General features: G+C 51.7%; 11 protein-coding genes and 1 non-coding gene across 12 annotated transcripts; 7 read left to right on the plus strand and 5 right to left on the minus strand.

Annotated features, from left to right (window-relative positions):
* Positions 1-243: 243 nt before the first annotated feature.
* J4E93_009417 (uncharacterized protein) lies at positions 244-877 on the minus strand (the record flags this gene model as incomplete). The annotated part of the gene is made up of 3 exons (XM_049347310.1): positions 244-279; positions 332-749; positions 828-877. The coding sequence occupies 3 exons, from the start codon at positions 875-877 to the stop codon at positions 244-246; spliced, it is 504 nt and encodes a 167-aa protein (XP_049195578.1).
* A 782-nt stretch (positions 878-1,659) lies between these two features.
* J4E93_009418 (uncharacterized protein) lies at positions 1,660-2,226 on the plus strand (the record flags this gene model as incomplete). The annotated part of the gene is made up of 3 exons (XM_049347311.1): positions 1,660-1,736; positions 1,783-2,099; positions 2,165-2,226. 3 exons carry the CDS (start codon positions 1,660-1,662, stop codon positions 2,224-2,226), a joined length of 456 nt encoding a protein of 151 aa, XP_049195579.1.
* A 90-nt stretch (positions 2,227-2,316) lies between these two features.
* On the minus strand, positions 2,317-2,821 carry J4E93_009419 (uncharacterized protein; the record flags this gene model as incomplete). Its single annotated transcript, XM_049347312.1, has 3 exons — positions 2,317-2,363; positions 2,412-2,757; positions 2,807-2,821. 3 exons carry the CDS (start codon positions 2,819-2,821, stop codon positions 2,317-2,319), a joined length of 408 nt encoding a protein of 135 aa, XP_049195580.1.
* Positions 2,822-3,113: 292 nt separating this feature from the next.
* On the plus strand, positions 3,114-4,235 carry J4E93_009420 (uncharacterized protein; the record flags this gene model as incomplete). Its single annotated transcript, XM_049347313.1, has 3 exons — positions 3,114-3,164; positions 3,216-3,288; positions 3,337-4,235. The coding sequence occupies 3 exons, from the start codon at positions 3,114-3,116 to the stop codon at positions 4,233-4,235; spliced, it is 1,023 nt and encodes a 340-aa protein (XP_049195581.1).
* A 3,614-nt stretch (positions 4,236-7,849) lies between these two features.
* J4E93_009421 (uncharacterized protein) lies at positions 7,850-8,482 on the plus strand (the record flags this gene model as incomplete). The annotated part of the gene is made up of 2 exons (XM_049347314.1): positions 7,850-7,939; positions 7,997-8,482. The coding sequence occupies 2 exons, from the start codon at positions 7,850-7,852 to the stop codon at positions 8,480-8,482; spliced, it is 576 nt and encodes a 191-aa protein (XP_049195582.1).
* Positions 8,483-9,144: 662 nt separating this feature from the next.
* J4E93_009422 (uncharacterized protein) lies at positions 9,145-10,580 on the plus strand (the record flags this gene model as incomplete). Its single annotated transcript, XM_049347315.1, has 3 exons — positions 9,145-9,545; positions 9,595-10,135; positions 10,188-10,580. The coding sequence occupies 3 exons, from the start codon at positions 9,145-9,147 to the stop codon at positions 10,578-10,580; spliced, it is 1,335 nt and encodes a 444-aa protein (XP_049195583.1).
* Positions 10,581-11,207: 627 nt separating this feature from the next.
* Positions 11,208-12,320, plus strand: J4E93_009423 (uncharacterized protein; the record flags this gene model as incomplete). The annotated part of the gene is made up of 1 exon (XM_049347316.1): positions 11,208-12,320. The coding sequence occupies one exon, from the start codon at positions 11,208-11,210 to the stop codon at positions 12,318-12,320; it is 1,113 nt and encodes a 370-aa protein (XP_049195584.1).
* Positions 12,321-12,426: 106 nt separating this feature from the next.
* J4E93_009424 (uncharacterized protein) lies at positions 12,427-13,869 on the minus strand (the record flags this gene model as incomplete). The annotated part of the gene is made up of 2 exons (XM_049347317.1): positions 12,427-13,317; positions 13,369-13,869. 2 exons carry the CDS (start codon positions 13,867-13,869, stop codon positions 12,427-12,429), a joined length of 1,392 nt encoding a protein of 463 aa, XP_049195585.1.
* A 1,757-nt stretch (positions 13,870-15,626) lies between these two features.
* J4E93_009425 lies at positions 15,627-15,731 on the minus strand. The gene has a single exon. It is a non-coding gene; the product is annotated as a tRNA-Met (tRNA).
* Positions 15,732-16,207: 476 nt separating this feature from the next.
* ARG8 (acetylornithine aminotransferase) lies at positions 16,208-17,753 on the plus strand (the record flags this gene model as incomplete). Its single annotated transcript, XM_049347318.1, has 3 exons — positions 16,208-16,336; positions 16,391-16,630; positions 16,680-17,753. 3 exons carry the CDS (start codon positions 16,208-16,210, stop codon positions 17,751-17,753), a joined length of 1,443 nt encoding a protein of 480 aa, XP_049195586.1.
* Positions 17,754-18,073: 320 nt separating this feature from the next.
* J4E93_009427 (uncharacterized protein) lies at positions 18,074-21,931 on the minus strand (the record flags this gene model as incomplete). The annotated part of the gene is made up of 2 exons (XM_049347319.1): positions 18,074-20,127; positions 20,179-21,931. The coding sequence occupies 2 exons, from the start codon at positions 21,929-21,931 to the stop codon at positions 18,074-18,076; spliced, it is 3,807 nt and encodes a 1,268-aa protein (XP_049195587.1).
* Positions 21,932-22,478: 547 nt separating this feature from the next.
* On the plus strand, positions 22,479-24,556 carry J4E93_009428 (uncharacterized protein; the record flags this gene model as incomplete). The annotated part of the gene is made up of 6 exons (XM_049347320.1): positions 22,479-22,632; positions 22,703-22,912; positions 23,536-23,558; positions 23,611-23,929; positions 23,978-24,367; positions 24,435-24,556. 6 exons carry the CDS (start codon positions 22,479-22,481, stop codon positions 24,554-24,556), a joined length of 1,218 nt encoding a protein of 405 aa, XP_049195588.1.
* Positions 24,557-25,236: the final 680 nt, after the last annotated feature.

A 25,236-nucleotide genomic window follows, 5' to 3' on the forward strand; every position in this document is an offset into this window, starting at 1 on the left:
ATTCGACCAGCATTCAATACAAATACAAACATCGAATCCATCCCATACTTGACGTACACCGCCGATCGCCCGAACATAAATGCAGATACTACGTAGACGACTGACGTGGAAGGAAAACGTCACGTTCATGGCGACTCTCATACTGTCATTGTTCTCATTTGGATATTTCATCTACATATTGCCAGCCAGCCGCAGTGTTGTTCGCCAAAGTCTCTAGAGATCAAGCTCACAGTTGATCAGCGCTTACAACTTGGCCAGGACAGCGTCGGCACCAGAGACCTGTAGAATTAGCGACGAGCACCTCAAACTTTCAGAGCGATGCGCAACTTACCGAGACCTCACCAGGGCTCTTCTCGTTCTCAGCGTAGATGACCTTGCCGTGGTCGAAGACCATAGCCCAGCGACCGTTGCGGTCGCCCATGCCCGCAGGCCAGCCGTATTGCTTGGAGAAGAAGGTCTTGGTGTCGCTGAGGAAAAGGACCTCGTCGCCCTTGACACCATTGACCTTGCCCCAAGCGTTCATAACCCAGGCGTCGTTGCTCGCAATGGTAGCAATCACGTCAACACCCTTGTCCTTGAACTCCTTGGCCTTTGCGATGTAGGGAGGAAGATGGTATGCTTGGCATCCGGGAGTAAAGGCACCGGGAACGGAGAAGAGGACGACCTTCTTGTCTGCCCACTCCTTGCTGGCATCGTATTCTTGGGGACGGCCGCAGGCGGTGGGGTCGCTGTCGGTGATGGGTGCCCATCTACACGAAAGAAGAAACAATGTCAGCGTGCATTCTAAAGATCCGGTTGTGAGCGGAGCTCGATGCAAAGGTACTTACTCGAACTTGACGCCCTCGGGGAGCTTGTCGCCAACTTGTAGAGGAGCCATGATGATTATTTGATATAGTGGTAGAAAATGTCGTGTAAGTTGTAGATGCGTGTAAGGGAAATGAGCAGAAAGAAAGAAAGTGACTTGTTGTGTCGGACGCCGATTAGTTATGCTAGCTGGAGGGGTACCCGCCCGGCTTCCCAAGCTTGAAGCTTCGAGATCATAGTGGGGCATATGCCGGCCGAGGCTTATGACGCCAGGTACCCAGCCAGCGCATTTTCATCGCTGCAGGGTTTCTTTGACAAATCTTTTTGGCCTATTAGAGCGGCGGGTGAGCGTGTACCTGAATGAGCAGCTAGAGGAGAGGTGCCGGAGACATCGTAGCAGTATCGCAGAGAGTCGAGGCGATGGTATAGAGGACTTTGGTCAAAAGGGCCATCTGCTTCGAGCTTTCGAAATCCTAGTAGCTGAACTATCGGTGCGTATTTACTGTATGTCGGCGTCTCGTTGTTGTGGAACATCCAAATGATCGTCATCTTTGCTTTTCAAGCTTCTCGAACCTTCTCAACAGCTGTCATCACACGCACTAAGCCGTAGATCTAATCCCTCTCTTGAAGGGTATCAAGAGTAGTTTCAAACCCAGTCAGGTTTCACACCATATTTCGTAGATAAGCTGAGCTTCACCTGATGAGTCTGCACGTAAGCACATGCCGAAGTGCCGATATGAGGCATCCAACGGCATTTCTTAGATCATGATTCATGGTGATAACGTTCTGTATTTGAGCGATCACGTTGACCTTCTACACAACCAATCTCGTGATATCCACTTTGGCGATTCGACCATGTCTCTCGCGCCACCCTTCACACAAGACAGCGCTCACGCAAAGGTCAAGAAGGCTCAAGACCTCTGGAACGGCCAGTGCGTGTTGTCATGACTAGCTCTCGTCGTTACTAAAACATGCCAGAAACCCCAAGGTGATAGCACAAGCCTATACACCTGATAGTGTTTGGCGCAGCCGATCGTCTTTCCTCGCTGGTACGGCAGACATTGAAGACTTCTTGACGAAGAAGTGGCAGAAGGAAAAGAGCTACCGGCTGCGCAAAGAGCTCTTTGCCTTTTCAGATAACAAGATCGCGGTTCAGTTCTGGTATGAGTTCCAAGATGCCCACGATGGCATGAAGTGGAAGCGATGCTATGGCCTTGAAGACTGGACGTTCGCAGAAGACGGGAAAATGCGCAAGCGGCAGATGAGCGGCAATGACATCGAGATCGATGAAGCCCGTGAGTGTTCCCAGCCTCCGTGTATCTTTAGTTTATGGTCGGTAGCGTTGCTAAGGTCTATGTAGAGCGATGGTTCAAGGACGGCGTGGACGTCAACGCAGTCGAGATTAGCGAGTCTCATTGGTGATGGATGTTCTTGGTGTATTCAAATAAAACGGGTGGGTATCGTGGCGCTTGCGAGAAAGAAGACATGTATGCGATGAGATCGTTATATGGCTTATGCTGGAGGAGTATCGTGTATAGCGACGAGAATGAATTTGGGATCTTGAGTTGTTAGCAGAAGCCCCGCCATCGAGCGCTTGAGGGACTTACCTGGTACAATGACCAGTTCATTCTTCCGTGTTCGCAGCCTGAGAAGTTTGACCTCGTCTTCCTTGTCCAGCTCGTCCACAAGGGTCCCAGCTGCCGTCAGGAACGACCAGACCATACTGGCGACATCCTCAGCGCTGTGTATCCCGCTTTCTTTCCTGCCGTTCGAGTAGTTGTCCGACGCAGCTTCCCCAGAAGCAGGCAGAGTACTATTAGGGTTCGCCGAAGAGCTGTTTGATATGAGACCAGAGGTGCGTATTATTGTGCCGTTCTCGCGCGACAGTATGAGGGTGCTCTGAACGCCGGGCTTTTGGCTCAGTCGCGTGAGTAGCGAGAGTGTCTCATCTGGCTAGGCGCATGTTAGTAAGCGATGTTTAAAAGCGCAATAAGATACATACAGCGTTTTGAGCCATGGTTTGTGATGTGTGCCAGAAGAATAAGAGATGCAGTCGCGGTTTACAGCGCGCTGATGACATCGGCGTTCACGACCGCGGCTGGACCCTGCCAAGAGTTCACCAACCCAGGCCTCTTCCGCGTTAGCGGCATCTGTGAATCCTCATTTTTCCATTCCTCAGCAGAGAACGCGTCGTTCGCTCATTGACGCGCATAATTTCGTTCACTCTCTCGACATTGCGCGCAACAGTAAAGCCTTACGGAATCACGACTCTGCTAAGCGAACCGCCAAAACTAATCTAGTCCGTCGCCATGACCAACAGCTCAAAGAAGAAGAAGGAGAACAAGAAGAAGGACTTTCAAGTACAAATGACCAAAGTCGCATATACCGAGTCGCAATGCTAACAGAACCAGAAAGCAAAACTAAAGGTTGGAAAGGTGAGACCCAAGGCAGCAAACAGCACGGATACGAGCTTCCGTGCGAAATGTGAGGTTTCCCTCATCACATTCCTCTCTTTTAACTAACATATCATAGCGATATCTCTAAAGCAGCAAGCGCTTTCCACTAGTGCACCATCTTTAGAAGCCCAATGTGCACATTATCTGGGCTTGCTTAATCACAAGGCAGACACACAGCGAAGAGAATCCTTAGCCTTCTTGACGTCAGCCATCGCAAACAATCCGCCTACAGTGCCATTGCCGCAGCCTTCGTCTGTCATCATTCCTGTGGCACAAAAGCTCATTCTGGATGGATCCAACAGCGTTCGCCAGCAGCTACTGAAGCTGCTGCAAAGCTTGCCGCCACTCGACATTGCTAGCCACGCCGACCAGTTGTTACTCCACACAAGAGCCGCCATGACGCATTTAGCAACAGAAATTCGTTTGTTCGGCCTTGATGTATTGGAATGGTTGCTTGCCGTTGCAGGCGATGAGGTTGTCAGCTGTGCTGGAGGTTGGGTGAAGATGCTCAAATGCTTCCTCAGTTTACTCGGTTGGCAGAGCGAAGCGTCGAGCAAATGGTCAACTGCCAAATCGTACGGAAAGGCTGACACGAAGATGCAAGTCAAGCAAATGAACGCGTTGACTTCCTTCCTCCGCGCTGGACTCTCCCACAGGCAGACAATAGCTTCTGTCGACCTCAGCGACAACAACAACTTCCCACTATGGCATACTCAGCATCACATTCTTTCCGAACGATCGAGCGTCTATGCGCATCTCAACTTGTTTGGCGCTGCGAGAGACGAGGAAGCAGAGATGTATGAAGACCGCGAGGATCGACAACGATTATTCCGAGACCGAGCCGAGGCTGCAATCGTCGCAGGATTGGAGCAAGCTACCAAAGGTGGTGGAGAGTTGGGCAGAGCGGGTGCGCAACTTCGCAAAGCCGTGAAAGAGGGTATGGCGGACTTCTACCGAGAAGATCCAATGGCCTGAGAGTGCAATACCTCATTGACTTCCTGCAAAGAGTGGCATGCCGCGGAACGGCTTCTAGAGACACGTGGGAGAACGGCATCAAGGTACTTCATACTACTGGATAGCTGAAGGAGATCAACGGGAGTACCTCCAGAAGTGACACCGGATAATGTCTGGTGCTATCTTACAACAACGCCACCTACACCCTGGTTTCAGCACAAGGGGCCAGTCGCGAAAGCGGCAACGTCACCGCCGTCCCATGACAACCCGCGCAACACAAACATCAGCCTCAGGCTCACGAGTAACCGAACGGAGATAGGAGCTAGCGCCATGACTCGAGACGCGACCGGTCAATACATATGCTGGCAGCCTTGCGCATCAACATGCTCCTCGCCACCGGAACAGACACGACAAGTCGTTTAGGCACTTCTGGTCGCCCTTGTCGCCGACGTTGTACCCCTCACCTTGCGTCACCACTTGAGGAATCCTTCACATCCAACGTTGTCATATTCACGGCTAGGAATGATCGAGAGAACCATACATGCCCGGCATAGAGTGTAATCAAGCGAATTCGGGCACGGCGATATAGAAAGCCAGGAGCGTTTATAGTCGGAGTTGTTAGTGCGCCAGGTTACAATCGCGAAACGTAAACATCCAGTCAACTTAGAGTTTTATCGAGAACATCGCCTAGCTTCGAGCTGACCACACACAATGAACACGATGGAAGCATCGCCTGGATTACATGAAGACGAGCTAGCGCTGGCGGAAGAGAAAGCCGATGTCGACACGGGTGTAGTCCCTCCCACAGACTGGATTGGAATACCTCCTTTGCACCACCAAACGGAGTTATGGATTTCCGATACAGCCCAGGAACTTGCCCGCCAAACAGCTTCTTCGGCGGTGCATTTCCCAGAAACCCGGAAACGGCATCGTGCTACAGCTTCACCTCGCAGCGCCGACGTATCATGGGAGGATATGCCTCCTCATCTTGTCCCATTTGTTCCTTATATAGATAAGAAGAAGGAAAAGACGGCCATCGGTATGCCAGCTCCTGATGAAGGAACTATGGATATCAACATCATCCGAACGTGGATAGACCGATGCCGACAACTGCACGGGAAACAATGTCATGGCAGCAGGACCTCACAGATGCATTCGCATTTCCCGTCCTATTTGATCGATGTCGAGAACGGATGTCTGGTAGTTGCACCTGAACACCCACGTTACGTCGCTTTGAGTTATGTTTGGGGTGGTGCAGAGACTTCAGCTTGCGCTACGATGGCGAATCTGGCAGCACTTCAAAAGTACAATGGACTGTACAGCGGGGTCATATCATTGCCCAATCTTCTTCGAGACGCCATCAATTTGGTGAAGGATTTGGGGCTTACTTATCTATGGGTGGATCGAATTGCCATCGTTCAAGACGACGAAGCCACCAAGCACCACCAGCTGAGTGCCATGGGAGAGATATACGCAGGATCGCTCTTTACCTTGGTTGCAGCTCAAAACGAGGAAGCAGCTTCAAGTCTCTATGGACATCGAAAAATGACGCTTATTCCAAGTGAGACTCCCATAGCACAAGGACCCAGGAAACCGGACGGGAAGCCACTGAGTGGTGCGCAGTATATGACAAAGCAAGCGATGTCACTGATGGAAACGAAATGGTATTCACGGGGCTGGACTTTCCAGGAATACATATTCTCTACACGAAGGGTGATCTTCCAGAACAATACAGTCAACTGGGAGTGTCTCTGTGCTTCTTGGCATGAATGCCAGGATTCTACTTCATCAACGCTACTCTCTACTGGAACTTCTAACCCAACCCCGGACCCTACAGCACCCAAGCCGGACGCACCTGTTGCTGGGCTCAACAGTTCACCTTGGCCAGACATGATTCGTTATACGCGTCTCATGACCCTGTATAATGAACGAGATCTGACTTTCCCGGAAGATGTTCTTGACGCTTTTGTTAGTTGTCTCGCCCATTTGAGCAGCGTATTTCCAGGCGGGTTCATATCCGGTTTGCCGACGATGTGTTTCGACGCTGCGCTGCTTTGGCAACCGTGGGCATACCTGAGAAGAAGAAAACCCCACCGATTGCCTGCGGACGACGCCATTCTACCTTCATGGTCTTGGGCGGGATGGGAAGGCATCATCAACTCTGAAAGCTGGAGAAGTGCTGCCAACTATCAGATTGAGCACTTGCCTGAATCAGAGATGCCCCAATATACGTCATGGAGAACTCTTAGTACCGTGCGGTGGACATACTCGAAGACTTTGACATCGGAGCGACATCCGATCAATATTCATTCGCAATTTAGACGGCCAGTCTTCACTAGATCTGGGGACAATCTACCCCCAGAGTGGTTTATATCCGCGAACCTGGGAGAAGATGGGCAATCAGTCCGGCATTCATGCGATCCATCCGTATCGTTTCGCTTTCCCATCCCGATTCTCGACGAGAAAGGCCGCCGGCAACCTGTGATCAATGCTCGTTATCTACATTGTACCACAAAGCGCGCCTTCCTAGCGATAGGCAAAGAGTTTCTCAACATTACATCAGGCTGTCCTTCTGTACAGCTCCTCACATCGTCTGGTGGGTGGGCTGGGTGCCTCCGCCTCAACTTCATACCTTCGCATGCGCGTGACGAAACATCGACATCGTCAACCCCGACTCTGAAACATCGCTCTCGGGATACGTCTAAAGCTCTTCCCAGTTTTGCTTTCACCACTCCGTCTCCATCTGAAGTCGCAGACGCGCTCTTTGACCCTGATCGAATTGAAAACGAGTTGTGTGAGCTTGTCGAGATATCTGCGGGCTCGGTGGAGAACTGGGAAATCGATGCGCGAAGCTTCGATGAATGGTACCAAGAGGGTTGTGAGTGGAAACAAGGACTATATGAGTTCATCAATGTGCTCTGGGTGACGCGGGTGGAGGGAGTTGCATATCGTAAAGCGCTTGGGAGGATTCGGAAGGATGTGTGGGAGATTGAAGCGAAGGATGGGATAGAAGTCACGCTCGGATGAACGGGTCCAGCATAAGAGTGCTGCGCGGTCAGTATCTTGAACGTGCCGTGCAGGAGCTTCTGTGTTTGTCGAGCGACTTTCGGTTAAGTTCCTCGCGCTATCAGTCCATCGAAGCGCGCACGTACAAAAACATGTTCAGACTAGAGGTGCCAATAGGCAGGAGCACCTGCACTTGTAGTTTGCAGTACAAATTGATGAACACTGTCGCACAATAATCGCAAGGCATCAGATAGTTCGCTACTTCTCATTCCGGCTTCGTATCTTCTTCATTTGCAACTTGGCAAATTGAGATATACGCACACGGATCAGCGGCAAAGTGAAAGATACAAGCTCAAAGGTACTATGGAAGGGCGGTCCTGATCGCGGTGTTGAGCTGCACTTTTGATTACGTCACAGCACTAAACATGTCGGCGCGGGTCGCGCTCGCCCAGGCCGAAACATTGCTGATACTGCCGACAAACACTGGTGTGCTGGCCACATTGATATACATAACCTTACATCCCTCTCGCCGCCTCTTTTACCTTGACTGTACCTGCGATACACATTCTCACGCTCTTGCAATTGCTCAATCGCTGGTGTGGACATTCGTAACCAATCGCAACGAGACCATGTCGATAGTATCGCAGACCCTGCAGGGTGCAGTGCTCAGCATAACTTCAAACGTGCTTGCGCAAGCCATATCATCCTACAAAGACAGCGTATGTGCTGTCGCGCAATCGTCAATGCCCTGGCGCATGTAGCTGACACGTATCCAGACGCCCTACGTCCTCAACTATGCCACAGTCTTCAAATTTGCGCTCTTCAGCGTCCTCAGCACCCCACCCAACATAGTCTGGCAAGGCTACCTCGAAGACCAATTCCCTACCAACGTGCCCTCCGCCGCCCCGCCGTCCGAGAAGCCAGGCTCCAAGCCCGACCCCACCAAGACGTCGCTCAGCAAGACCAACGTCCTCATCAAATTCCTGCTTGATCAGACCATCGGCGCCGTTGTCAACACGCTCATGTTCCTGAGCTACATGGCCTATGTCAACGCGCAGGGCAAGCCGGGCGTCAACGCCATGGACGTGGTCACGAGCGACTGCGCGAATAAGCTGTGGCCGATGATGAAGGATGGATACAAATTCTGGCCCGCGATAAGCCTTATCAGCTTCCTGTGGGTGCCAGTGGACAAGAGGATTGTCTTTGGCTGCTCTGTGGGCGTCGTGTGGGGCATATACTTGAGTCTGGCCGTGGGCGCATAGATACGAGTGCAATGCAAGCGCGCGTTGTGGAGATGGATGTCTTGAGCGTTGTATACCTACCCAGCGCGAAGTCGTTCCTGGGGCGCCGAGTGCGCGAATAAGCTGGAGCCGCGAAAAGGTTCGGTTCTGCTGGTCCGTACCACTCAACGCGAACACCTATCCTATACCTTAAAGGCATCCCGTGTTACCTTTTCTTATCGTTCACGTGAAACAGTGGGCACTCTGAAGTATCCTTTTGGTGGTAGGTACAACTACGCGCGACCGAGCTTCATCTTCTTGAGTGGTTCTTCCAATCGGTACACCCTCGACCGTCAACTCTCTCCACAGTACTCGCACTAGGCTGACAACCACCATACTTACCTCACGGCGCCGAAGAGGCTTTTTCGCCTTCGCGGTGGAGCTCTACAAAAATGATACTTCAGTACCAAGGGACTTGGTCTTTCCATTGCACAATCAGAATTGACCGTCCGCCAACGTCTAGCAAGGGGTACGCCATGTGAACATGTGCTCCACACAACCACTCCAACAGCAATTACTGGTCACAGCATTTCGATGTGTGCGCATTTGGAAATTTTCATACTAACCGAGATCAAGTTAATATACAAGAAAAGAACTCCGGCTGTACAATCATCTCCTCTCAAATACCTCACCATCCGCACATCATGGAGCATCCCTCAGAGCTCTCTGAGAAAATTACTGACGCCTCCGAGGGGGGCCCTTCAGCCCAAACCCCGAAGTCCAAGGGTAAGAAAAGCAACAAGGGCAAGGAGTCCGTCACCAGCGGCTTCTACTACGGACCCGTGCCAGGTCAGTACTTCCGTTCACGACGCGTGAGGCCCGAGGATGTCGGGATGCCGTGGCTCGACAAGCCGCACCCGAGGCAGAAATGGGGAACGATTCTTCCCCTCGTCGGCTTTGGTCTTGGCCTGATGGTGACTGCCATCATGATCTGGGACGGCTTCCGAGTCATCGGTAGGCACAAGTACTGCCAGGTCCTCCACGACGATTTCAAGTCACTGAACGAGACCGTCTGGACTAAGGAAGTCGAGCTAGGCGGCTACGGGTATGTCACCTCCGACCATTGGCATGCATTGACTAACGCGAATATGCAGCAACGGCCAGTTCGAGATGACGACTGGCACGGATGAGAACGTCTTCGTCAAGAACGGTGAACTTATCATCAAGCCAACTCTCCAAGACGAGCAGTTCTTTGGTAGCAACTACACGCTTGACTTACGTGGCCAAGGATGCACTGGTTCCAGCTGGAGCGACTGTGTCGCCACCACCAACACGACAAACGGCACCATTATCAACCCCGTCAAGTCTGGCCGCATCAACACCAGGCGCGGCGCCTCAATCAAGTACGGCCGTATCGAAGTCGTCGCCAAGCTGCCTTCTGGTGATTGGCTGTGGCCCGCCATCTGGATGTTGCCCAAGGACAACGTTTATGGCCCTTGGCCTCGCTCTGGTGAGATCGATATCGCCGAATCTCGCGGTAACGATCCCAGTTACGCTCAGGGTGGCAGGAACGTTGTCTCGAGCACGTTGCACTTTGGCCCCGACTCCAACCATAACGGCTGGTGGAAAAACAATGTCAAGCGCGAGGCGCTGCACACTACATACGCCGCCGGTTACAACACGTTCGGTATTGAGGTAAGTCTCACATATCCTCTTGTCTGACCGTCAGTACTAACCAAACTTCCAGTGGAGTGAGAAGTACATCTTCACCTACATCAACACGCGCCTGCTCCAAGTCATGTACACACACTTCGACCAGCCCTTCTTCAAGTACGGAAACTTCCCCCAGGCCGATGCCAACGGCACCCGTCTCGACAACCCCTGGAAGCACGCCAAGAGCAACGCCGCTCCCTTCGACCAGGAGTTCTACCTCGTCATGAACCTGGCTGTCGGCTCCACCAACGGCTGGTTCGAGGATGGCAAGAGCGGTAAGCCATGGATTGACAAGAGTCACCGCGCCAAGCTCGACTTCTGGGAGGCCAAGAACCAGTGGTTGCCTACGTGGAAGGACGACGGACAGATGAAGGTTAAGAGTGTTACTATGTGGCAGCAAGGCGGGCACAACGGGTGCAAGGCTTAAAGGTGTCTAACGTTATTGGTTGAGGGAGAAGACTGGCTTAGTGGACTTGACTCATCGTCGGAAGTACTGCGCAGGTACAAGTCCGTATGGAGAGCCTCGCTGATTGTAATCGTACTATCTAATGCAACGACTTTGTCTCAAGGGATCCATGCTATCGTGATGTGGTGTCCTACGTTCCTTGTACGCGCTTTGACGAATACGACTTCATCGCAAGCCATGTTCAACGGTGGCTGAATTTCTATCCTTGAAGACAGCCGACAAGTTATCTATTAACATAGACATATGTCAAACCCGATGTGAGGTCTCACGTATCCCTTGATGGAACAATAGGCACGCAAGTCATGTACGCCCGTAAAGATGGAAGCTAGTGTTCAGTCGGGAAGGTGGGATGACCACCGGCTTACCATTTCGGGCTATCACGACCAGGCACCCACTTTTCCACTTCTAACATCTACACGCCTATCTTGAGTGCAACGTCCGATGTTCGCAGCGCGCGTACTTGTGACTAAGCCCGGTATCATCCGAACTATACGCATTTCTCCTCTCAGTCGAGCTGCTTGAACGATTCACCACCAAAAGCGCTCTCTATTCCATCGGTCCCACCAACATTTCGTACACACCGCAACCATGCAGTACTCTCCCAAAGTAGGCGACTCGCTAGACGCGCTGGATACGCCATCCATGATTGTGGACTTGGATCTCATGGAAGCCAATTTGGAGAAACTCATGAAACAACTTCTCCCCACCGGCGTCAACATCCGCCCACATCTCAAGACCACGAAATCCGCCATCCTCGCAAAGAAAATGGTCAAAGCAGGCGCAAAAGGAGGATGCGTAGCAAAACTCTCCGAAGCAGAAGTCATGTGCGAAAAAGGCTTCACAGACCTGCTAATCACCTGCGAGATAATCGGCGCAGCAAAAGTGGCGCGGTTAGTGGAACTAGTCAAGAAGTACAAGGACGTGCGGATAGTCGTCGACAGCATAGAAGGCGCAGCCGCAATCGAGCAAGCGTTATCAAAAAACGGCTTCGAAGGCGCCGTCATGACGCTCATCGATCTGGATGTGGGATTACACCGCACGGGTGTGCAACCGGGTCAGCCAGCCTCGGACTTAGCACGTTTCGTCGCCAGCGCAAAGCATCTCAAACTCGTTGGCGTACAAGGGTACGAGGGACATTTGCAACACATCAATGGACTCGAAGAGCGCAAGAGTCAATGTCTGGAGAGCATGAAGATCCTTACCTCGACCGCAGATGCGCTGAGAAAAGAAGGCTACGCGATTGATGTGGTGACGACTGGTGGGACGGGCACAGCAGAGTTCTGTGTCACGGTCCCTGGGATCACAGAAGTACAGCCTGGTTCTTTTCTCTTCATGGATACGGATTATCGCAATGCTGTTGGTTCGACGAATTATGCGCAGAGTCTGACTATCTTGTCCACGGTTCTCAGCAAGCAAGGGCCCAAAATTATTACTATTGACGCGGGTCTCAAGTCGTTGACGACGGATTCTGGACTGGCGGAGTGCAAGACGCCGGGGTATACGTATGGTGTTCTGGGAGATGAGCATGGTAGTCTGGCTTGGGAGGAAGGCAAGGGTAAAGAGTTGAAGGTAGGTGATAGGGTCGAGATGGTGCCTAGTCATATTGATCCAACGGTGAACTTGCACAATGTTTACTATGCGTATCGGAAGGGCATCATCGAGGAGATTTGGCCTGTAGACAGTAGAGGGTGTGTGCAATAGCGTTTGGGATGCTACAAATCAAATTGGTAATCGCGTCTAACAGATTGTATATACCTTCTTAACACAAGCCCGTACTCCTACAACCCTTACTATACACAATTTCGTCTCAAACGAGATCCAATAGATTCGCTTTTAGATCCTTCACTGGGACATCGGCAAGGGGATCTTTGCCGGTAAATGACGCAGCCGCTCGGTCTGACCTGCTCATCTTCGTAATGTCGTAGTGTTCACCGCCCATCTTGGGATGATGTTTGTCTTTGTACGCGTTGAAACTGTCGTTCCAGTGCCATGGGTCTTTATCCGCTTCTTTCGCATTGCTTGTGTTTTCGACATTGTCCAGACCCCTCTTCCTCTTGCCGTTGGCTGACGGCGGCGGAGAGACGTGCTTCTCAGCTGTGGCCTTCGGGTTTGCATTCTCTTTATCGGCGTCGTCATCTTCTGGGATTGTGACTGGGTTCTCCGCCGAGCTGCCAGCGGAGTCTTTAGCGGCCTTCTCAGCCTCCAGCTTCTCAAGAGTCGTTGTCCCAGTCATTATTTTCTCAACCTCTCCATTGGTGTGCGCGAAGTCATCGTCGACGTCGCCGACCTTTGCCAGTTTGTCGAGGCGGAGCTTTGTCGCAAAGGTTCCCTTCTCGGGGTCGAGGTTGCCCTTCTGGAAGTAATTGACGGCTTCCTTGCGCCATGAAACACACTGCCCTTCGATACCGAAAGCAGGCAGATCGTGCGATAGCTCTAGATAATACGCAATGACGATTACCAAGTCAAGGAAGCGAGAATCTGGCTTGAGCTCGCCTGCTGCTTCAATGGCCGCGAGCACGGTGAGGAGTGCGCACCCCATTAAGCCGATCATTTCGCAGGCTGTGTCACCGTCTTCGTTGTTGATGAGCGCGGTGATGTTCTCGTTTTCGTTCAGCCACAGTCCTACAGCGCTGATGACCGACCACATTTTCTCGATCCGATCCTTTTTGGCACGGAAGCCTTGATTGAACTCGACCATCTTTGCGCTGTTAGCTTCCAGCTATCATGCGCAGCTACCCATTGCACTTACCATATTTTCCATAATTTCCTGCATTCCCCATCCTTGCCAGTCTGTATACAAATTCATCTCGAAAGCGTCTGGGTCGCAGTACTTCGCCTTCCTTCCTAGTAGATCCGCCTTGAGCCACGCATCCCACAGCATAACCCATTTGTGCTCCGGATGTTTGCTCGCCGGTGCTTTAAAGAGGCCATCCTTTTCGAATTGATCGTCGATGGGCTTGTAGAGCTTGGTGAAGATCTCAGATTTAGATGAAATGAAGGCGTCCGGGTCCAACGTCCAGTTCAGATAATTCCGGCCTTCAATGTCGAAGAATGGATGCGGTATGCAAACGTAGTCGTAAGGTGCTGGATCGGCGGGCTCGCCCGTGCTGCTGTTCTGCTTGTTTTTCTTCTGCTTGTCGTTCTTGTTGGGGCGCACCGACTCGAAGGCGGAATCCGAGCTCTCGCTGCCCGAATCTTCTAGGAAGACGCCGGAATCGCGCGCGGTCTTCTGTTTCTTGGCTGGAGGCATTTTCACGTACGATGTGAGATAGAATAAGAGCTTAATGATTTGTTTGTGACAGAATTGTATTGTTAAATGATGATTTCGATGGATTGGAGGTGTGGGTTGATGAGGTTCATCCGGGTGTTCGTGGGATCATGACATCAAGGAGCTTCGTCATCGCTCCGAGACCCCTGAACAACGCGAAACTCTCACGATTGCACGTGAATGGCGTTTTTGCGGTCTCGCGACGCGTCGGGTGACTCCATGCTGTTCGATTTATGTACACTCTGAGGAAGTCGAAGAAGCTCGCCGTCTTTCCTGACGCCGCAGAGTCCGATTTGAAAGAGAAGATAGAAGTAATGGCTGAGAGTGAACAGGAAGCGGCGGGTTGTGATGGACGGACGCGTCGAGGGAAGCTTGCGCCCCAATAAGCTAGCGCAACACCTCGACCGCGACCATCCATGGATCTCAGCTCACACTACTTTCCAACGAACCAGCACGACCTATCTTCGCCCTACAACTCCATCACGTCTCCGAAGAGTATTGCCGAGAGCGTCACCTCATACAAGGAGAAAACCAAATACTCTGAAGCCTACATCTTCGTCAAATCTTCCAATTTGCTTCTTATATCATGCTGTAGTCTGCAGACCTGTCTAGTTCTTTACTCGTCCGAGGTGGCGTCACTCTAATTTCAAGGATCTCTGTTGGATGACGACCATTTTGCTCTCATCGATCTATGTTTCCAACAAACGCTGCTGCATCTCGAACGCGGGTTTGGGCTGTTGTGGAAGAAGCGCCTGATATCCTTCAACGAACAAGTCGAGAACGCCCTCCTCTCGTGCATCGGCGTCTGCCTCAATGATCCGATCACAGACGCCGTAAGATTACAGATAGCTCAAGTATTGAGAACGCGCGGAGGGTACCGACTAGTCGTGACCTCATATAACGATCGCGAATGATGACGATATTGAAGTAGACCTTGGTTTTGGTCACCCAAGTCGATGGATGTCTATGGCTACGATATAGTCCTTGTTGCGATCAAGTTGCAGATGCAGATCTTGATCGGGCGGCCGCTCCTCGCGTCATACGACGGCCTATGGAACTGAAAGCTATTCCGGCTTTCACATACTTGCAGATCGGAGTGACTCTTCCCAAGCGTCCCAGACGCCACCATGTTTCGAGATCTCTGTATGCGTAAAGTATGCGCATGGGAGACGAAACGGCGCAGGTTGTGTATAGAAGAAGTGACCGAGACTGCATCGTGGCGTATTCTACCTTTACTCTGCAGCCTATAACAGCGCAGAAACAAGGAACTAAGAACTTGCAACAGTGATGTAGACTTCTAGGTCCTCTGTTGTTACAATGGTCGTTCTTATAGCGTTTTGTTGTAGTCGGTACACACGATGCTTAAGCTGCGTGAGACGTGCCACGAATGAAATACGTGGAAGAGAAGGAAGATGCTCGGATGAGAGACTACGACTTTTCCATGCCAACCGCTGAGCGCCCAGCGGCCTGGGTTCTTCCACGACACTAACTGTGTCTTTTGTTCGCGATAATGCGTTGTACTTGTGTAGGCCCTGATATAATTAACTAGTAGATTAGAACTATGTATGCTACTCCCAGCTTAATTGTTCTGACACATACCGGCCTGCACGTGAAGCCAAAACGCATTGGATCGCCAACCAAAAAATACGTCAGCTGATTTCGATCTCCAAAAGTATGAGTATGCGTAGCGAGTCGACGACATTGGCCACAGCGAACAGCCAGGCGTCTGGCAAAAAGAATGCCCCCCAGCAGGATCGAACTGCTGACCTCGGGATATCTGCTCTGTCGAACAGTCATATGTGAAGATATGAGACCCACGTGATAACCAACTACACCAGGGAGGCTTTTTCTGGCAAACTTCAAAAGCGTCGAATGCCTCCAGAGTCCAGAAACGGTGATTCGATGTCAGTTTTCCCAATTAGGACGTTTATATTTCATCGCTCACCGCTCACCGCTCACCGGTCGCTCCTGCCGCGGCTGCGCCCGCTCCTTCCTCCGTTGACCCAAACATCCCTACCACCCCACCCTTCCCATCCTATTCTACCAAAAAGATTACACACACGTTTGAGCACATAACCTAGAAGTCTACATTGCCTTCAAATCTAGCGAAATGATCATTCTCATCTTGATGTAGTCTGCAGAGCACCTGTTTAGGTGCACCTAGTACCAGGCTCTCCGACTCTCCGACCTCGGCCTATCTTATCATGCACGCTAAAATTTTGGGCAGTTGCGTCACGCCCAACAGTCACGATCGATGCATCTGGCGAGGCACTGGAGGAGTTTGTTTTCCTGACTCTTGCAATTGACTATGGCTTCACGAATGGCTTCGCAGCGCGTATGCGCTACATTGCGCGCATCTCGCATCAACTACGTCCCCGCGCGGTTTGCTTCCGCAGCCTCTGCGGTTAGGGGGTCCAGTCTACCACAGGACGTGAAGGACGCCATAGCCGTAAGTACCAATCTGCACACGCTCTACAGCGCCCTCCATAATGACACACTACAGCGCGACTCCACACTACCTACACCCGACCCGCCCTCATCCTCCAAGACAGCCGGCCTCGTCAACCAGCAATTACCGTACATGGTCCCGACCTATGTCCGCCCACCACCGATGTTCGAGAAGGGAGAGGGATGCTGGATGTGGGATATCGAGAACAGGAAGTACCTTGACTTCACAGCTGGTATCGCCGTCAATGCGCTGGGGCACTGCGACCCTGGCGTAGCGCAGGTCATTGGAGAACAGGTACGTCTGTCACCACTACAACGATTGCGGCTTACTGACTCCCATCTAGGCCAAGCAGCTCATGCACACCTCGAACCTTTACCACAACCCACATACAGGTCTGCTATCGAAGCAGCTGATCCAGCTCACGCACGCGACCGGAGGCTTCGCCAGCGCCACTCGCACATTCATATGCAACAGTGGTTCCGAGGCCAACGAGGCCGCCATCAAGTTCGCGCGCAAGGTCGGAAAGTCAATGTCACCGGACAAGGAGAAGCATGAATTCGTTTCGTTCCACAACTCATTCCATGGCCGGACCATGGGCAGTTTGAGCGCGACACCGAACCCGAAATACCAGACACCCTTCTCACCGATGGTGCCCGGTTTCAAGTACGGCACATTCAACGATGTGGAAGCAGTCAATGCCCTGGTCACCGACGCGACGTGCGGTGTCATCGTGGAGCCAATTCAGGGAGAGGGTGGTGTGAACGTTGCGACACCCGAGTTCCTTCTCGCGCTCCGGAAGAGGTGCACAGAAGTTGGTGCCGTCTTGATCTTCGACGAGATTCAATGCGGTCTAGGCCGGACAGGTACCTTCTGGGCACACAGCGGCTACCCCAAGGAATGCCACCCTGACATTGTAACCACAGCAAAGGCGCTCGGCAACGGATTCCCCATTGGCGCGACTATCGTCAACGACTTCGTCTGTGACAACATCAAGACTGGTGACCACGGCACCACCTTTGGCGGTAACCCCCTCGGATCCCGCGTCGCTTCATACATTCTGTCTCGTCTCTCATCACCAGAGATACTCGACTCGATACCTGCCAAGGAGCAAGCATTCCGCAAGCACTTCGACGCTCTCCGACAGCGCTTCTCCAGTCAGATCAAGGAGGTCAGAGGTAAGGGACTGATCTTGGGTCTTCAGCTTGATGTCGATCCTACACCTATCGTTACTGCTGCTCGTGAGAGGGGTCTGTTGATCATCACTTGCGGTACAAACACCCTCAGATTCGTTCCCCCACTCGTGATTACCGAAGCGGAAATCGAGGAGGGTATGCAGATCCTAGGACAGGCGATGGAGAGCGTATGGGTCAAACATGACGATGTTGAGGGCACAGACGGTCAGCAGGAAATGCGGTAATGCATACCTGGTTAGCATGGCGTTCATCGGCGTTGTAGACGGGTAGCATTGTACATATTTCACCAAAAGTCAAGGCATTAGAAGGACGATCGCAAGTTGTATGAAGAATTGTATATCGGCATACGCTGATTCCTTTTGGAGTACTGAAGCAATACTGAGCAAGGCCGAAGCCAGCTCTGACGGGTATAGTACATGCAAAGTAACTTCCAAACATAGTGTCAGGAAATTCGATCGGGCGAGCCCGTCGTTCAATGTGAAGGTAGAAATGAAAGGTCTGCCAAGATATAACTCCAGAGCTGTATGAGTCAAATTCTTGTGCCTCAACCACTGCCAAAGAGGCTGGCGACTGGATGGGACGATTCTAGCCCAGCAGGCTGTGATCCCCTGTTTTGAGCAGGTCCTCGCACCGGCAGACCAGTACCGGCGTCTGACTGAGGAGTCACGCTGTTGGTACCGCTCGTACCCCCGTTCTGGTCCTTCTTCGCACTCTTCGAAGTCTTCGCCTTTTTCTGCGGTCCATCCTTAGTCTTCTTATCCACACCTCCATACCGATGGTACCTGTGCCGATTCGGTCGCCCAAACACCTGCTGCGGTGTCTGCAACAGCGCAAAGCTGGACAAGCCCTCGCCCTCGTCCTCGCCCACAGGCAGGATCTGAGCATTTTGAATGATCTCGATGATTCCGGCGTCGTCTTCAAGCTCCTTTGCTTCTTGGTGATCGGCACGAGACATTTTCTTCGCGCGATTGAAGATTGCATGCTCGATTGTGTTCTCGAGAACTAGGGTCTCGACGAGTACTTCTTTCGTCTGTCCAATGCGGTGGGCTCGTTTGATGGCTTGCGCTTCGATGTTCGGTCTGTTGATCGGGTTTACGATGAGTACGACGCTCGCCGCATTGAGGTTTAGTCCGAGCGCTCCGCATGCGACATCGATGAGCAAGACTCGCACATCCGGATCTTCGTTGAATAATCGTACGTACTCGGATCGCAGTACGTTGTTTAGAGTTCTCGCGTAGATTCGATGGTTCACATACATCAACTCAAGACATTGGGCGATGTAAAACGCGGCATTGTCACCATCGTAGAAGATGATGATCTTCTCTTTCTCCTGGTGCTGCATCACCTTATCCAACAGATATGTGAGTTTGGCCGATGTTGTGCCTACGCAGCGTGTGTTTCGGAGGTCGGAGTCCGCGGGAAGGTCTGCTGTCTCGTCTGCAAAGGTAAGCTTTCGCTTCTTCGTGCGAACGGGTGATGCGATGTCCGGGGTGTCTTCAACGCCATTCCCATCGTTGGATCCTGTTGACTTCTTAGGAGAAGATTTGCTCGCGATGGCTGATGTCCGACGACTAGTCGGTGGCTGTTGACCCTTTACCAGCGAAGTAGGCACTCCTGTCCTCTGCAGCGGCAAGCCATTGACTGTGACTTCGCTTGACTCCTTGAGCTTTCCCTCTTCTTCTGCGATCGCAATGGCCTTTGCTTTTGCTGCATATCCAACAGCATCCAGCCCAACCGTTGGATCCGAAGACCGGATGCTGCTATCAACATGAAGTTGGCCCTCGATGAGCTGCGTAACACCAACCACGATGGGCTCCGCCGGGTAAACAAGTGCAAAAGCCTCCTGCGCCGCTTCTGGCCAACTGTTGACAGCCATACCCACTTCATGAGATGTACTCAATGCAATCCATTCAGCGGAAGCCGTAAGCTTCGACACAACTTGGCTGCTCTCCAGGAGGGATTGCGCGTCATCGAGCGAGCAATTCTTGTCCTCTTTCGAAATATATTTACTGCTAGTTTCAAGCGTGGCGACTACATCTGAGAGGCTGAAACCTGTCCAGGTAAAGTTGGACTGCCGTAGATTTTTGATGAGACTGTGACGGGCTTTCACGCTATTCTTGTGAAATAGATAGTCGACATCGGTCCGCTCGCTCGTGATAGCGTTTGCTCGCAGAACTTGGATGAAGAGATTGGCCGTCATCTTATCAAACCAACATGGCTTGAGGTAAACGGTTCTGTGTCGCATCGGCGGTAAGACAATGTCCTTCTCAACATCCTCTGGGCGTGTCTTCACAACTAGTCCTTCCAATGCTCGGACGAAGCACGAAGAAAAACCGGAATAAGTCTTTCTGTACTGGTGCTCGTGACGATAAACGTATTCATCCCAATCGAGCTTACCTTCGGAGTTCTCGCACCATGGTCGAACCATGAGGAAATGTGAAGCAAGCATACCCAAAGCTTTAGCAGCTTTGGCATTCTCTGGATCATGATTGAACGTCTTTCTCTTTTCAATGGCAAGTTCGCGCTGCAGTACCGGGTCGGTCTCCGGATCGACGGTGGACATGTCTACCTCCACACCGACCAAACTCTTCGCAGGTGCTTTGAAACAAGGTCAGCATATGTACACATGTCACAATTTGCACGACTTACTTCCTGATACGACCCAGCGTCTCTCAGCTTGTATCTGCTTAGCGACAAGCACAGCATTCGAGACAGAGCTCGAGAAAGAGTGTCCCTCATCGATAATGATCCGTAGCCAGTGTATCTTCTTCAGTGGCGATTCGTACACTCTATCAGTGTCGATGCAACTGCAATCTGGAATCCGAGTTGCTCCGATGTAAGGGCAATTACAAACGCGAGAGGCCCCAGAGCCCATGCGTCGTCCTTGTTCATCTTGACCGTCTTGAATCTCTTGTTCGAAGCGGTTGCGAGTAAATAGAACCACGTCAAACTTCATGAGTGCAGTGGGAGCTGGTAGTTCGCTTCGAAAGTCCATGGTATCATCGGTTGGATGGGTTATCTTCGTCTTGCTGGCGCGCTTGGACACAGAGTCAACGACGAGGATCTTGAGGCCACCCGGAAGGACGTGCTTCTGTATTTCTGACTGCCATTGGTGCAGTAAGTTTCGCGGTACGACAATAATCGTTGCGGATGAGAGTACTAATTGACGTGTTGGCGGGATTCGGGTATTCCTATTCATGCGTGGGATGTCTGGTGGTATCTCGTAGAATGGAACATCTCGATCCAGCGCATCTTTGATGCTTGTCATATCTCCAGCCCCATTCGCCTCAGACTGCTCGAGAAAGGATTTCATTGGGATTGAATGTCGGCCAGCGGAAGATATCGCCATGTCTGCCAACGATCCGGGTCGCTTGCGAAGAGGAGGTGATGGTCGGTATGCGGCTGGAATTTTGGGAAGATGGCCCTTACTTGCCAATATAACGGCCAAGCAGATTACCGTTTTCCCCAGGCCCATGGTCTCTGCCAGAATACCACCCCGGTTCATTTCGTAGTAGCGCGGCTCTTGTAGAAACGATCCATCTCGAGGCCCGAAGTAGAACTTCTTGCCATCAGGCGAGGTACGAACCTCCAATCTTGGATCAAGCTGCAGCTGTGGCGAAGCTTCCCTTTGCAGCATCAAGCTCGCCGACCGTGTCTGATAGGCGTATAATCTGGTCTTGAGCCCCGGTAGAGCCTGTTCACCATGCTCCGACCACTCGGAGACTGCCGCGGAATCTAGTACATCCTGTACGGCGGCACGTGTATAGCGACACTTGATCTTCGCCACATCCGGTGCAGGTGATGGCAGCTTGTTGAAAAGGTAGTATAGCGAGAAAGGTTCTACGTCAGCCCAGGGATCAAAGTGACGCGTCTCATCAGGCTGTGGGTCTCCATTCCAAGCACTCGGTGAGATATCAATTTGTTGGAGCAGTGTCCGCAAAGCGTTCTTCAAGCTCTTGCTATTACGGTCAACCGTACGACGACCCCAGTCTTCTGGCAATAAATAGATGCGAAGAAGGCCGTGGTGAGACGCATTACCAGGCGTTCCTTTACGCGCGAATATCCGGATCCAGTGAGCTTCAAGCAGTCGTGATGCTTCAATGCCGATGTTGGCCTTGATCTCGTCGGGAAGCTCTTGGTGCAGTAACTCGACCCAATCGCCACTAGATGGTGAGATTGAACTAAAATCGAATGCATGCTTGGAGTGAAGGCAGCCAAGTGCGATGTAGCGATGCATGTTCTGTGCACCAGTCTCAACACACTCCATGTTTTCGGGAGCTGATAAGAATCCTGGGGTAGCGGGCGTAGATGATCCCGTAGCAGCAGAGGCTCGCGCCGAAGATGAAGAAATGGATTTAGCATCGTCACGATCGTTCATCTGCTGATCAGCTGAATTGTCCATGTTCTTGCGTGCGGCTCGATGATCATAGCTGCTGCTTCCAGTCGCGCCACATGACGTGGGCGACGTGATTGTTGTAAGTCCCACCATCATCAACGTTCGTGATCATCAAAGTCAACGGGTAAGGCCGCACAGTCCGAGCAATGCGGGACAAGAGTTTGAGTCGATGATGGTAGGTGTGGTGCAGGTGAGACGGGAGGCGACTGCCTGGATGCCAAGTAAACGACAGTCGCGTTCCGCGCTAACCCCAAGCGTTAGCGCATCCCTCCAGTATCGCGTCCCGACTTCTTCAGTCCGGGCAATGTTCAAAATGTACCGAATGCACAATGTTGTGCCTATTTCGGTGGTTCCTTCTGATGGATGTAGAACCACAGGGATGCAGATGCGTAATATCCGGTGGTAAACATGTCTACGCGTGACGCGACCGTAATTAATCTGCTATATTGCAGACTAGGGTCACGTAATGCGAAGTTGCGACCACATATAAAGAGACCCGGGGACTGAATCGAGACACAGTCCTGCATATTGGGGCTTCGGGTTCTTCTCCGCGATGTTGTCGTTCTTTGCTCAAATCTTGTTGGTAGCATCGGGCGCACTCGCTGCGCCGGTTGAGAATGCTCAGAGCGCCGCAGCAACCGTAGGCAAGATACGTGGCGTGCGCGACCCAATTTATCATCTGTACTTGCAAGCAAGCGCTAAGAATGGTATGCCAATTTCCTTCTCTTGACATTCAGTCTTGCAACTTTTCCAAAAACTTGTTGACAACCCGAATAGCATCGATCCCTGTGCTGGGACCTGAAACTGCAGCTGACGAGTTTACCATCGGCGGCACCATCCAATCGAAAAAGACAAGTCAGTATCTGAACATTGCGACCGCATCGACAAGCTACAAGCCATTGGTCTGGGGAGCGACTGGTGACACTACAGCGTGGGGACTGGAGGGCGATACTATCATTACCGTGCAAAGTAGTAGTTATGGACGGCGTAAGTATTCAGAGGGATATGCTCGGCTTGTTCTTGGTGGTGCTAACATGTGTGTAGAGCTGAACTTCCTCGTATGCAAATCGGCTGAAGCGAGTTACTACGACTTGTACTTGCAGACTGGGAGCGATACGCCAAGTGGGAGGACTTGCAGCAATTACCAGACGATTCATCTACCGTGTTTGTGCTAGCGATTATGAATGATGGAGGATGGTAGTGTAAGCCAGACATAAGAGATCACACTGCGGCGTAGAAAGCCACAAAGTTTGTCAACAAGTCATTAAGGTTCGGTCCGATCAGTCATCGAGAATACTGAGTTGGTTTGTGTGGTGTCGTGAATATTCGCAGGCAGAGACGGCGAGATCGAGAGACCGTGGCCGCGGCAGTGTTAGCCCTATTGGGAATAGCGTCTTTGGTGCCGCACGATGCCCGCAGGTGGCCGGGACATCTGGATCCACCGATGATTAGTGACGTATCGACCTTGTTAACTCCGAACAGCGAAGCTCTTTCGATGATGATTAATGGGACGATGTGGGGAACATACTTTAGAATACCACTCCCCTCTTTCTTCCACCAAACACCGATCGATTGAAGCACACCAACAATCATGTCATACAGCAGAGTAGGAGTCGTTACCGGCGCCAACAAGGTACATCTACACGTCCACAGCCCCGTCGCAAGCACTAGACTAACATCCACAGGGTATCGGACGCGCCATCGTTCAGCAGCTCGCTCTGCAGTACCCCAAGTCGCCGCTCAACAACGGACCCTTCTTAATCTATCTGACGGCTCGCGACCAGGGCAGAGGAGAAGCTGCCGTCAAAGATTTGGAGCAAGATGCGGCATTGAAGCAAGCCAAGGCATTGAAGGCCGATGGCGGGCTCTCTGAGATCAAGTTCCACCTGCTTGACATCACAAGCAGCAGCAGCATCAAGACCCTTGCGGACCACTTGAAGCAGGCTCATGGAGACGGCATCGACTTCGTCATCAACAACGCTGGTATCGCGATGGACGGTTTCAGTGAGTATCTCTTTCCAATACACAGATCGCCATCGCTAACATAACTAGATGCCGACGTTGTCAAAACCACCCTCGACTGCAACTACTATAAGACGCTCGAAGCGTGCCACACCTTCCTCCCCCTCCTTAAGCCTACCGGTCGCATCGTAAACCTCGGCAGCATGGCTGGCAAGCTCAACAAATACTCCGAAGAAGTTCGCAACCGCTTCCTCGCCTCCAAGACCGAAGAAGACGTTACAAGCATCATGAAGGACTTTGTTGCTGCTGTCGAAGCTGGCAAGGAGAAGGACGCTGGCTTCCCTAGTGCCGGGTATGCCGTGAGCAAGGCGGGCTTGATTGGAGGCACACGGGCGCTAGCCAGGCAAGAGAAGGAGAAGGGAAGCAAGGTATTGATCAATACCTGCTGCCCAGGCTATGTCAACACTGATATGACGAAGGGTAAGCAACCCATTCCCTTGTATGCACGACATGAGGGACATATACTGACTCTATACACCAAATTTAGGCAACGGAACAAGGACTGTAGAAGAAGGCGCTCAAACCCCCGTAATGCTTGCGATCCACGACATTCAGAACAAGACAGGTACTTTCTGGCAGTACGAGAAAGAGATCGACTGGGTTGGTTAGAAGTATAAAAGAGCAGAAACAAATGGAAAGTCCACGATTCACATTGACTGGGGTCTCATTCGTGCTTGTGACTATTGAATTACGCGCTTACGCGCAGACAGTGCAGGTTAGGTACCTCTCCCAATGGCACGTTCTGCGCCACCGGTAACGCCCGCTCACATTCGTAACCTGGTAATATAAGTCTCACATATGACTGAAAGGCAAGATCTCACATCCACCCCCACGCGTCACATATCACACCGCATGGTAGGCGCCTAATCCGTTTCACATATACACTACGTTTATGTGAACAAGTTCTCCATTTCAAGAATGTTTACTTCCCTATTAAGCCGCCTTGGAGCTGGAAAAGCAAAACTCGGCGAAGTCCATTCGGCAAGCAACCTCTTCAATATGTACTTGGCTACTCTTACGTTCCTCTCAATTCTCACAACCTCGATCTCTGCGGCACCTACCAGACCACAGCCTCCCATTTGCGGCACTATATACCTACAGGGTGGTAAGACTCAGGTTAGCTATGGTGATGCTTGTTATGGGATCACGGGCAAAGCGCTATCAGCGACAGTGTCTGAGGCGTGTGGGTGTGACTTTTCACAGTAAGTCTTGTCGTATAGAAGACGTCGTGAAGTAAGGTGGGCTAATGGGGCTACAGATGGGATACATGCGACGCCGGGAAGCTGAAA

This window comes from Alternaria ventricosa, assembly GCF_023758065.1.
Source record: "Alternaria ventricosa strain BMP 2768 chromosome Unknown scaffold_21, whole genome shotgun sequence".
In the NCBI taxonomy this organism is placed as follows: domain Eukaryota; kingdom Fungi; phylum Ascomycota; class Dothideomycetes; order Pleosporales; family Pleosporaceae; genus Alternaria; species Alternaria ventricosa.